The 12373-nt window shown below is 40.1% G+C and overlaps 2 protein-coding genes and 1 pseudogene across 4 annotated transcripts; 1 reads left to right on the top strand and 2 right to left on the bottom strand.

The window, feature by feature from the left end:
- The window catches only part of LOC134615929 (NACHT, LRR and PYD domains-containing protein 14-like), an 851239-nt pseudogene that overhangs the window by 495275 nt on the left and 343591 nt on the right, over positions 1-12373 (bottom strand).
- On the top strand, positions 922-9577 carry tymp (thymidine phosphorylase). Of its 3 annotated transcripts, none has more exons than XM_063460758.1 (10): positions 922-1222; positions 2754-2876; positions 2949-3151; positions 4482-4580; positions 5549-5678; positions 6043-6161; positions 6402-6564; positions 7999-8226; positions 8803-8943; positions 9012-9577. In XM_063460758.1, the coding sequence occupies exons 1-10, from the start codon at positions 1171-1173 to the stop codon at positions 9170-9172; spliced, it is 1419 nt and encodes a 472-aa protein (XP_063316828.1). In that variant the 5' UTR covers positions 922-1170; the 3' UTR covers positions 9173-9577. The 3 variants fall into 3 exon arrangements, with proteins under 3 accessions (XP_063316828.1, XP_063316829.1, XP_063316830.1); XM_063460759.1 differs by lacking the exon at positions 922-1222 and adding an exon at positions 1961-2096 and having other exon boundaries at positions 2757-2876; XM_063460760.1 differs by lacking the exon at positions 922-1222 and adding an exon at positions 1961-2096.
- lsm8 (LSM8 homolog, U6 small nuclear RNA associated) lies at positions 9792-11751 on the bottom strand. The gene is made up of 4 exons (XM_063460803.1): positions 11570-11751; positions 10971-11011; positions 10717-10844; positions 9792-10150 (listed from the first exon to the last, which is right to left on the bottom strand). Exons 1-4 carry the CDS (start codon positions 11598-11600, stop codon positions 10060-10062), a joined length of 291 nt encoding a protein of 96 aa, XP_063316873.1. The 5' UTR covers positions 11601-11751; the 3' UTR covers positions 9792-10059.

Here is a 12373-nt window from a genome sequence, read left to right as displayed (position 1 = left end):
TGCCACGTCTGTAATGGAGGGCTCCTGGGCTTTATCTATTCTGCTGATTTGGGCGAGCTTGATGGGGGTGCTAGCCTAACATCAGAGGTGTGGTTATTATGAAAATTGCTGGTGCAACCTCACAAACCTCAGGCACACACAAAGAGGTAAAAAAAAAAAAAAGGCGCGGGGGGGGGGCTCTAATGATGTTTCAAAATAATATCGATTGTAGGGTGCTTCAACCTGTAGCTGATAGTAAATATAGCCTAGTAGCACAGCTGACCATTTCTTTTTTAAGGCTCCCCCAGCATTTGGCATTGATACAAATAAAAGACAGATCTCACACACACGCTGAACTCTAAGACCATGCAGATGAAAATTCAAAAGAATTTAAACTTCCACAGCTAGTGATGAATCCTGTAGTCACAGTTACTTCTGTTAAAAGTGTTGAAATTGATGATCTGAGCTGATGTAAGGAAGCTGAAAGAGGAAATATGAGCAACATCCATCAGGATGAGTGTCGTCTAAACTAATAATGGGTTTAGACACAAAAACAGAGACAGAATAATCCATTTAAACTCTTCTTAATGTCCGCCTTTTAATTACTTAATTAAAAATCATATTTGAAGTTCTGCATTTCAATTTTTTAAAACAATTAGTGTCACTCAGAATTACAACAGGCAGGGAAAAAAAATAATGCTCCTTGTGAAGGAAATGAAACTTTAAAATGAACAAACAGACTTCCGAAGGCAATTATTACAGTTAAACAAACTACTTTGACACATTGTTTGTTTGACTGCAAACAAAAACTGTGTCAAAGTAGGTTTTAAAGTCAAAATAAAACCAAAACGTAAACTTAAAATATCTTTAGTTATTCCGAACTTCTCGTAACTCGCACATACTTTCATATCCTCACAGCACATACAGAAAATGTTCAGAACGAAATAAAAGTAAAGTATTTAAAATAGTAAAAGCTGAAGGAAAAGGAGCACACAAACTGAAACCGAAATACAAGAGGACCCGTCTGAACCAATAACAGCCGCCTGCACGTGACACACAAATAAACAGATCGTCTGTAAACACACAGCACATGAACTTCACTTAGTGGGGACATTTGTCAGCTTTTTTTTCTCTGAATGAGCAAATCAGAGGTCCTCTCCCTGCTCTCCTATTGGCTGACAGACTCACTTTATGAAGGACCGCGGGGTCGATGCCACTTCACAGACTGCAAACATCAGACCAGGTACTGTACTCTGACTCTGTCTTACTCTCATAACAGGGATGTTTTCTGTTAAATTTTACCTGTGGTTAGAGGTCGGTATGGTTAACAGAAAATCTGCAGGGCCTGAATGGATTAAGGCTGTTTGTTAATAAGTTTGTAAAGTGTTCATTATCATTCCTATTGTTGTTTTTGAGTTTAAACAGATGCGCTGGTTGGTGTATTTGAGAATTCAGAAGGTTTCTGTGAGCTAAAGCAGAGAATAGCAGGTGGAGACAATAAAAGTAAAAACAAGTCATGGGCTTTATTTTGCTAATTAGGTGCCAAACACATGTATTATTATTGTTCTTTTGCCTGTAACGTGGTGATTTGTTATATCTCACGGATGTTGCTGTGTGATACAGATAAGGAGCTGAATGTTTAAAGTGACTAAAACCTTTGCACAGTACTGAACTTTCACCAGCAGAGCCACCTCGGACTTTATGAGTCCAACAATAAACTGGAGTCATGGCAGTACTGGTCCTTTGAGTCACAGAGGGTGTATAAAAGATTTACAGCTGGCTAAAAAATAATGATAACATCAAAAATAAAAAAAGCTAGTTAGCTGCAGTCCACAGACTCACTTCCTTGCAAAGGAAATGAGTCTGTGAAAGATTTTCTACTAGGGGAGCTAGATGCTCATCCTGATGTTGTTTCTGCTGAGTCAGTTTGGAGCTGCTGCACACACACACACGCACGCACACACACACACGCACGCACACACACACACGCACACAGAGAGAGAGAGAGAGAAACTTGCCATCGTCCTGCTGTGCTGTTAATCTGTGGTGCACCAGAGGCTGGCTGTGTGGTAGGCATTTCGATTACAAAGAGGAGAACTGCTGCAGAGGAAGCAGAGGTGATGTATGAAACAGCTCTATGTAGTTACAGGACAGGCAGCTTTCGACCAGCTTCTTCAGAAAGATGATTCAGAGGAACAGGGCATGTGACGGGCTGTTTTACACAATTAGTGCTGAGTCCTGCTGCTGGAAGAGCTTTTTTTTTTACTACATGTATTATTAAAAACAGATGTAGTGGAATTCCATTTCTAATATTCTAATTGTGCAAGTTTTAAGTTTTATTCCTGAAAAGAATTGTTTTTTGTTGCTTTTTTACTTTATATACTATTTTTTATTACTTAATAGTCAATTAATTACATAAAATTTGACCTTTTTAATCTTTTAGTAAAGTCAGTAACAGAAACTCTCCATGTTGAAAATTTTGCTTTATAAAACGAGAAAGATGATGTGGCAGCTCGAACAGATTGATTCCTGTTTTAATGCCTTAATTCAAACTGTGTTGCCTTCTCAGTACTGCTAAGAGGTAAATCTATTTTCCTCCTTTGTTTGTGTCTCAGTTTTTTTTTTGGGGGGGGGGGGGCTGTCTTTCAAAATCCAGAGAATAAGGAAAAACAAGTACACAGGAAAGAACTCTATGATTAATAAAACCAGATCCTGGTCACTGAATGGTTGAAAATTTTTAGGTCTAAACAGACTCGTAATGTTTTTACTTCTAGCAGACATGATAACAATCCCAGATCTGATCAGGAAGAAGAGGGATGGAGGACAGTTAAGTGATGACGAGATCAAAGCCTTCATCCAGGCCATTAAAGAGAAAACCATTCAGGACTCTCAGACAGGTACAAACCATCTGACGTGCATTCACACTTCCTCCTTTGCATCTTTAACGTCTCCCCCTCTTTGTATTTAAGGGGCCATGCTGATGGCTATTTGGCTGAATGGGATGGTCTCCGCGGAGATTAAGGCCCTGACCCGAGAGATGATGTCATCGGGAGAAGTGATGGAATGGCCCGATGAGTGGAAAAATTTGATAGTGGACAAACACTCGACTGGCGGGGTGGGAGACAAAGTCAGTCTGGTGTTAGCGCCAGCGCTAGCTGCCTGCGGCTGTAAGGTATAGACTTTAACGATGAAATCTGATTGGTTAAAACTTTAAAGTGAACCCATTCTGTTCATGCCCAGCTGGACTGCATTAGATTTACATGTAGGGATGGGTACCGGTGTCCGGTGCCATGATGGCACTGGTTCTCACATAAACGGTAGTAACCAGACCGAAAAGCAGCGCACATTTCGGTGCTTTATTTCGGTGCTTTTTTTTCCTGAGCCAATTCTAGCCAATCATTTTACGTTTCCGAGGATAGTAGGCGGGTCCAGGTACGTACGTTCTTTTAGAGCAGAGCTACAGATTAAAAATGCCCAAGGCGAAGCGGTCAAAGTCTGGCTGTACTTCACAGCAAAAGATGCAAACTCAGCAGCCTGCAACAAGTGCTTTAAGGTGATACTGTGATGCTGTCAAAGGAGGTAACACCTCAAATCCGATGAAACACCTGGCGACGCATAGCGGGTTTTTTTTAAAGCCGATAAATGCGCCGTGTTTGATAGCTTGCTGTGAGACCTCACACCGGCACATCTACTGCGGGTGTGGTGCCTGTTATCGGACCCGGAGTTAGCAACATCCCCCAAAAACCCGAAGAGTAGAGTCCTGGCCCCTACTAGCCCTGCCAGTGTAGCAGAAATGATGAGGATGATGATGGCAGCAGCAGCCGTTCTTGTGAGTAGCTTAATGTTGTTCGTGTGTAATTTACGTTGAGGCTAACCATGTTATTACATTAATGCACGTAAGATGAACTAGCAAACACCGTTGTAGTTACATGCGGCTGTCTTCTTGTTTGATGGCAGATACTCCCTTCACCCTGGCCAAAAAGGTTAAAATGATCGAAGAAAAAGTGGAAAACAGTTAAACATGAGAGGTTTTTGGACAAAGTTTGTGTTTTTTTCCATTGTTTAAGCACTGCTTCCAGCCAAGAGTGATACCATATATGCCCTATAGCTGCAGAAAAGGCTAACATTGTTATCTTTTTACAAAAAAAATAAAACAAAAAACAGCTGAACATGAGAGGTTTTTGGACCAATTTTGTGTTCTCCATTCTTTAAGCACCGGTTTGAGCACCATTTAAGCACCGGCACCGTTTCAAAAGTACTGGTTTGGCACCGGTATCGGATAAAACCTAAACGATACCCATCCCTATTTACATGATTAATATTATTTTAGACTGGGACTCAGTGCAGCCCCCTGGTTCTGTTTAAGCTCCTCCCCTTTTAACCAAACTTCTTCTGATTGGTTACCCCTCATTAGTAGAAGGTTTACTTGGGTGGGTGTGTCTTCTTTTCCTCACACCCTGAGATTACCATATTAGGAATATTAATTCACTCCATGTCCGCAGGTTCCTATGATCAGTGGGCGGGGCTTGGCTCATACAGGAGGAACTCTGGATAAACTGGAATCAATTCCAGCATTCAAGGTGGAGCAATCAAGAGAGCAGGTGAAGCGAGCTGTTCCTTCAAGAAGTAAATCATTCAGTGTGTAATGTTGGTCAATTACAAACTGTCCAGGCTCACATATATTTACATATAGTTTAATTTTTAAAAATGTCAGCAAAATGTTACTCTGGGGGGAAAACACACTGAAACACATTGCATTGCACCCCCTGGTGGGCCATGAGGGTACTGCATGTGAGCCACATGAAGTCAATTATAATAAATATACTTAAAAATAATCTTTTTTTGATATGAAATATTTTGATTTTATGAGGGAAATAACCACTGGTCCCAGAGTGGACAGTTCAATTTGTCAACTACCAATGAGAGCCAAGGATACTGCTGACTGACATAACAGAGTTGGCTAGGCAACTAGACCCTGGAACAAGTGAATAACTTCCTGTGTCGCCTCTTTAGGCTCACATGATGATCAGTGATTAAGTTAGATTAAAGGTTTGGGCTCTAAAGATTTTCTGTAGACTAGAGACTGTATATAATGGATGGATATAGCCATAGTGACAAACACTGCATACTGCAACACTGCATGCTCATTGGCTAACCTCTTGTCAGTCACACATCATTGGCCAATGGGGATTAGACTTTTTAAAGTGGATGTCTTTTTTTATTATTCAAGAGTCAAATCTATTGACTGACACCATTTACTCAACAGGAAGGAATTTCCTAATAGTCAAAATAAAGTAAGTCTCTTCTGTCTAACCACCAGAGGAGTCGCCCCCTGCTGGCTCTTAATAACAATGGACGCTAAAACAGATGAAACTATCGACTGGGGAAAGGAGGACACTGACATCTTTATTGAGATTTGTTAATTAATTCTGATGGTAACTCTTGTGATAAGGGTAAAAAAAACCCAGATAATTAAATATTTAAATTCATAAATAAATAAAACTACATACGGATAATAAAGAGTGATAAATACTCAAAGTCATTCTCTGATTCAGCTGTTCTTCTCCAGATCCTGGAGATCCTGGACTCAGTGGGCTGTTGCATTGTGGGTCAGACAGAGACTTTGGTTCCTGCAGATCGAGTCCTGTACGCTCTGCGAGACATCACAAGCACTGTGGACAGTGTACCTCTCATTACTGGTAAATACTGTGATTAGTGCTTCAAGACCTGAAAACCCTTTTTTTTGTTTGTTTTTTTTTTGTTTTGAGAAATCTAAGCTTTTCCGCCCGTGTGTTGGGAGGGTCAGGGGACCTAACACACGGGCGGAGAGGATTTAGACTTTCCCTACGTGATGTGTGAGCCCAGTCAGCCTTCGTGGGAGGGTCTACCTAAACATAAGTTTGAGCAATTTTAAAGCAGCATGCCCATTAAAACCGATGAAAAGAAAAACATCCAGATGTTTTGATACCCACGCAAAACTGGAGTCCAGCACCTGGCCGGATTTTGCCGTGGATATCCGTGTTTTTTCTGGTCAGCTTACAGCCGTCTGTGCTGTTTCTGCAGGTTCGATTATCTCAAAGAAAGGAGCCGAATCTCTGTCTGCTTTGGTGCTGGATGTCAAGTTTGGACGAGCTGCTATGTGCAAAGACCTGGAAAGTGCTACAGAACTAGCGCAGATGCTAGTGAGTACAACAACCATTCAAATATTTCACTATAAAACAGGGAGGGAAGTGCTTTAATGTGAAACATCTGTGCAGGGAGCAACACAACAATGAACCACAGGGGAGATAATATTGGGATTAATTACAGGTTATTTCAATCCAAACTCAGAGGTTTGATTTATGGAGCAGCATCTAACTCCACAGCACATTACTGGCAAAGTTGACCTCAAATTTGGATTTCGCCGTTTATTTTTCTTTCAGGTGGAAGCAGGAAACGGCCTGGGCATACGTACAGCAGCCGTGCTCAGCAGCATGAACAGTACGATCGGTCGATGTGTGGGAAACAGCGTGGAGGTGATCGAATCTCTGGAGACGCTGAAGGGAAATGGACCCGATGACCTGATGGAGCTGGTCACGACTCAGGGTGATGACATCACTCAGCAGCTCTCGTCTGTCAGGGTTTGATCACCAAAGTAACAACGTGTCTTATACGAGGCATTAAAAAGGTCCTGACACCCAAAGGAACACCACTTTATTAGGAACACCTGTGGCCATTTTATTAGAGACACGTACCGTGTGATCAATTTATTAGGACCACCTGTGGCTCTCTAAATGCAGGAAGCATCTGAACCATTTCAAAGTGGCAAATGGTTTTATTAGGACACCCATGGCCACTTTATTAAGTACACCTGCGGTCTAATGACGTTGCAGCATCTCTTTTGTGCCACCTGCCTTTTTTTAACCAGCCTGTTTACCTCTTTTTAGCAGCAAGCTGGTTGAAAAAATTTGCAGTGTCAAGTTAATATTAAAGATTATGGATAAATAAAATATATCTTATCTTCATTCTTCTCCTAGCTCTATATTTAGTTTTAAATATTGCACTCCATACAGATGCCCTCTGGTTAAGAAAAAGAAAATTATTATTTTACACAGTATGCAGCCCCTCAGTTTACCTCCCGTCTCTTTAAGGTCCTCCTCCCTAAAAGCCTACTTTGTTCTGACTGATCAGTTTCTGGCAGTCTACCGAGGAGCAGCACCCAATGCTTGTGAGCTGTACTGCTTGTACTTTGTGGACTTTGTACCCACAGGAACCACTGCCACATAATTGTTTGTCGTTATTTAAAACTCTGGACTTGTTTAATGTAAACATCTAAACTAGTGCTGTCAGCGTTAATCTCATTAATACAAGGTTAACGCCATAAATGCATTAACGCGGCAAATCCCCGTTAGCAAGTTAACGCGGATCGCCGTGTGCGAGGGCTGCACGGCACTAACGCGTTAACGCGTTAACGAGCTAACCGCGCTAATTGGTTGACGCCGTGCAGCCCTTGCACGGGACGATCCGCATTAACTTGCTAACGGGGATTTGCCCCGTTAATGTGGTTATGACGTTAACGTCGTATTAACGAGATTAACGCTGACAGCACTAATCTACACCTGTAACTTTCTTTATACATGAAAATAAAATTAGAAAACGCAGAACAGCCTCTCCTTTGTGAAAATCAGAGACATGACAAGAATCTCATTGTTACCTTTGTTATAGAGTCCTAATGAATATTACCCTTAGATGAGATAACCAGGTCTATAATGATGATAATAATTTTTTTGCTATAGCTAATAAGAAAAATAGACCACTTAGGTTTAAAAAAACAAACAAAAAACACTCAATTCTGACAGCTGTAAAAATATCATGGGAATATAAACCCACTGCATGCACACCTTTACAGACAACAACTTACTTTAATTTTAGTCTATTTTTAATTTTATGTAATTTTACACTGGTGTAAAAATTTCCCTTTAGGTATATTTAAAAAAGAAAGCATGATAAATATTCAAAGTGTTTTGTCTGTGTTTGTAGGCGGCTTGTTGCTCGTGATGACTGGTCTGGTGTCTGACCTATCAGAAGGCAGAAAGCAGATTTCCGAAGCTGTGGTTGGTGGAGCAGCGCTGTCAAAGTTCCAGGCCATGATGGAGGCTCAGGGCGTGAACAGCGACACAGCTCAGCGGTTGTGCTCCACCAACGCAGATTACTACAGCATCCTGAGAAAAGCGAAGCATCAGCTGGAACTGAAGGCTCCTGCGGACGGTAAAACCAATAAAATGCCTCCATTCACTGTTGATGCATTCGAAAACACGCTCAGGAAATATGAACTACCTGCACTTACAAAGAAAATTCATTGTGTTTAGGAATCTAAAGAAACTAACAAACACAGCTATCTTTGATGACACAGGAACTTTTATGCTGAAGCGCAGGTTGTTACACAGTTTGTGATTATAGTTACATTTGGGGTTTGTTTTAAGATAATTTGTTACCAACAGAAATTAGACAAGAACTGGACTGAAAATCAGTGGCAGGAGGTCTGATGTAAAGATGAATCCAAATTTGAACATTTTGGTTTAAATAGTCAATATGAACAAAAAGAGGTACAACAGTGAGGGTCTGCAGCCATCAGTAAAACATGGTGGAGGCTCAGTCATGGTTTGGGGCATTTCAGCCAGTGGCGCTGTGGATGTTGTCAATACTGATGGAAATATGAACACAGAAAAGTACAGTCAGAGTTTGATCCAAAATGTAATCCCAACACATGCACTTGCATACGTGTACTTACATATGTGAGCCCTCGTATTTGATAACATGTATTTTTACTGTGTCTTCCTGCAGGTATCGTTTTGGAGATTGACGGTTTGGTTTTAGCTCAGGTGCTTCACAGATTGGGTGCGGGGCGATCAAATGCTGGAGAGCCTGTCAATCACAGCGTGGGGGCGGTGCTACTGGTGTCTATAGGTCAGAGGGTCACAAAAGGTAAGAGGCTGTTGTGCTGCTGCTGCTGGTGTGAGGGACATCCTCCTGATGGAGTCGTGTCTTTTCAGGCGTCTCGTGGCTGCGGCTCCATTATGAGGATCTGGCGCTGACCCCAGACCAGAGGAATCACCTGGAGAGCGCCCTGACTGTGGGAGCAGACAAAAAAATACAAACACAACAGAAACGCACTTTGGTGGAAAAGATACTACCTGAGAAATACGCATATTAATACTTTTAAGTTGTAGAGTTTAATCTGCCTGTAGGAACAATGTGAATACTGCTCCCATGACCTCACCGGTCCGTCCATCTCTGATGCTGCCACTTCCTGCTGATTAAAAGATCAGCTCCGTGCTCACAACTGCTCATCCTTAAACTTGTTACCTCAGTTTATCTGGTCTTCAGGTGATTTTATCCAGCTGTTTTTAACCATTAAGCTTTCCTCACCATGGCCCTCACGTAAAACTTCAGTATTTATCGATCTGTCACTTCACTGATATCAGTGTTACTCACACCTTTAGTGTTCGCACCATCTTTTCACCATCTATTTCCTCCTCGCTCTCAGATGTGCGACTGATGTAAGGATTCATTTAGAATTGTCATTTTATTGCTGGCTCTGCAGATCGTTTAAATAAAAATCGCTTCTTGAAGAACTGAATCTTGGTTGTGGCATATTTTATCTCAGAAGCTATTCGATTTTTCTCCTTTTCTTCTCGAATTTAAGAATCTAATTTCTTTCTCATAAAGTTTTCACTTTTTCCTCTGATCAATATCCTCCGACTAAAAAATACAATTTGTCAAACATTTCTGTTGAGTAAATAAACAAAACAAAAACGCTTTTCTTTTTCAGAACACAACAAATTAAACTTTATTAACAGTCTCACATTGACAAAAAGACTTAGGAGCATAAAAAAGTTCCTCTAACATTTTCATCATCTCACTTCTTTATTTATAAAAAGTACAAACAGAAAACAAGAGCCAGGAGTCAGAGACAGTAAGCAGGCGAGCAAGTTATCAGGATGCTCCGGCTGATCCCGGATAATTAGCACACCCGCTCCTAAAACAGACTCCCATAAACTTTATTCACACAACAGTCACGCTGTCATCAGGGGTCAAAGGTCAGTGGACGACAGAGTTGAGCGGCTCAGCTCTGATGTTTCCTAAATCCAGAGTGGAGTCCGTCTCCTCATCGATCTCCCCAATCACCGCACTGTAACCAAAACAAGAAAAAAAAAGTGTAACCACGAAAACAAACGAGGGGATTACAAACAAAAACAAACAGGAAGAACAAATAAAAACAGAAAGGAAAACAATAAACAATGATAAACAAACTACATAACAGAACTGTTAACAACAATATTTTTTGTTCATTAAATTAAAACAACATGTAACAAATCTATATCTGTATGGATCCCCACACATCATTTTCCTCATTGTTTAAGAATAAGAGTCTTTCTCTTGGTTTTCCTTCATAAAAATAATTTTAAACAAACAAACAAACAAACAAACAAACAAAAACAAAACTCTGATAGGGGTACCCGGATCAAATGTGCAACCACAGCATTCATCCTTAAAGCATCACGGAAAAAAACTTTTACATTTTTTTTTTCTTAACTCTCAATTATTAATTATCCCATTTTGCAATAATAAATTATATCTTTATAAAATAATAAAATTGGTAAACCATGTTAATCTGACTAAAATTTACATTAAGGCCTCACTAATCTTTTGTCTTCAATATTGATTCATCATCAACAAAGGTCAAACGTGACTTACACGTTGTCGCCTCGGACAATGTAGAGTCCCAGCACCACCTGCTCGACCCCCTGACTGGAGCTGAACACTCTCTCGTGACTCTCATCCAGGATCAGGTTGATGGTCTGATCAAAGCCCTTCAGAGTGCCCTGAAAAAACAAACAAACTGACATGAACACAACTTACAATAAGTTACAATCCAAAATAATTCTAACTTCACTGAATCCCAATTATTGTGAGTGGTGGAGTTCTGATGAGGATGTGTTCAGACTCACCACAATCATCCTGCCGTCCGAGGTGACAATGGCCACGGTACCTGGATCAGCACGAGTTAAAGAAACGGCACCTTTATGGACCAAAACCTCTCTAATATTATTCAGAACCTACAAATCGAAACAATTATCATCACACCAAAATTGAAAGCTTGTAGCTTGCAAGAGGCGCTTGTAACCTTAACTTCTGTCTGTTAATGAGCTCCAGCTTTAAAACTGTAGGTTGTATGGTTCCAAAATTAAAAAAAAAAAAGAAAAAAAAAAGCTGAAGATTTTACAATTTTCAGCTTTCACCAAAGTGGTCCGGATGTGATGAGTCCTGATGAATCAAACTGTGAAATCATTTACAGAACTTCTCTGATCAGCGGGTCCAAATAATATAAACACAGCAATAAAATCACGAGATTTTCCTCCTTGTGAATGTGAAATCTACATTTAAGAAGTCTGAACATGTTTTAACTCAGCTCTGAGCAACCCGTTTCTCACAGACATCTCTGAACTGCCGCTAATTAACAAAACAAGTAAGCATGCAGCTAAGCTAACTAGCATTTTTCCATTCATTCAGAGGGTTTGCACATTAGTGGCTAACGGCGGAAGGATACGGTTAATGTAGCTCTCCAGCGCAGTGGACATCCTTTGTCCCGGGCTCGGTGTCTATTTATCCAGAGGGGTGGTCGATAAATACTTATAGTGGTAGTCCGGTGACAAAATAAAACCGTGCGCACTCGAACAGCAGCAGTAGCTAACGGCTAACAACACACTGGAGCGCAGACTAGAGCAATCAAACACTGAGCATGCACGAGAGCAGAGCACCGAGCGGAAGCATCACATCCGGTTTGTGTTAGGTCTCAAAAAAGAAAACAGTAAAAACTGCGAAACTTAAAAGAAATAAAAAAAGGTGGAAAAATGGGAAATACAAAAGAAAAAAAACGTCAAGTTTTCTAGTAAATTTGTCAAGTTTATAAAAGAAAAAACAAAATTATGATACAAATTGGTAAACTTGCATGATACAAACTATTTTTTTTGACTATTTCTTTAATGACTCTAAAACATTAAACATTTATTTTCTTGCTTTTCACCCTATCCCTTAATTTTTATCTTTAATTATTTTAAATATTTCTTTCCTTCCTATGCTCCATCATAGTTAATAACCACTTTCTGTTTATTTCAATATATTTTCAGAGCCCTCAGATGCTTCTTTGAATAGTAAAAATATTTATGACTCATTTCTGAAATATAAATGATGTGATCCACAAACAAAATGCCCACCGGAAGTGATGTCATTTCCTGTAACTAGAAAAATACAAACATGAAAATTGGTTATTGTTGTATAATCCTTAAACAATTCTGAAAAACCTGTTTTTAAAAAAAAAAAAAAAAAAAAAGATGATTACCCTAAAAAATAA

Source organism: Pelmatolapia mariae, linkage group LG17, assembly GCF_036321145.2.
Source record: "Pelmatolapia mariae isolate MD_Pm_ZW linkage group LG17, Pm_UMD_F_2, whole genome shotgun sequence".
Lineage (NCBI taxonomy): Eukaryota > Metazoa > Chordata > Actinopteri > Cichliformes > Cichlidae > Pelmatolapia > Pelmatolapia mariae.
Note: the sequence above shows the minus strand (reverse complement) of the source record. Positions and strands in the feature narration are given on the sequence as shown.

Coding starts and splice junctions, on each gene's coding strand:
- tymp (XM_063460758.1), top strand. CDS start 1,171: ATGAAGGACCGCGGGGTCGATGCCACTTCACAGACTGCAAACATCAGA. Junction 1,223..2,753: donor GACTGCAAACATCAGACCAG/GTACTGTACTCT, acceptor TTTTACTTCTAG/CAGACATGATAACAATCCCA. Junction 8,227..8,802: donor ACTGAAGGCTCCTGCGGACG/GTAAAACCAATA, acceptor GTCTTCCTGCAG/GTATCGTTTTGGAGATTGAC.
- lsm8 (XM_063460803.1), bottom strand. CDS start 11,600: ATGTCCACTGCGCTGGAGAGCTACATTAACC. Junction 10,845..10,970: donor CGGACGGCAGGATGATTGTG/GTGAGTCTGAAC, acceptor TTGTTTTTTCAG/GGCACTCTGAAGGGCTTTGA. Junction 10,151..10,716: donor ATTGTCCGAGGCGACAACGT/GTAAGTCACGTT, acceptor TTTTGGTTACAG/TGCGGTGATTGGGGAGATCG.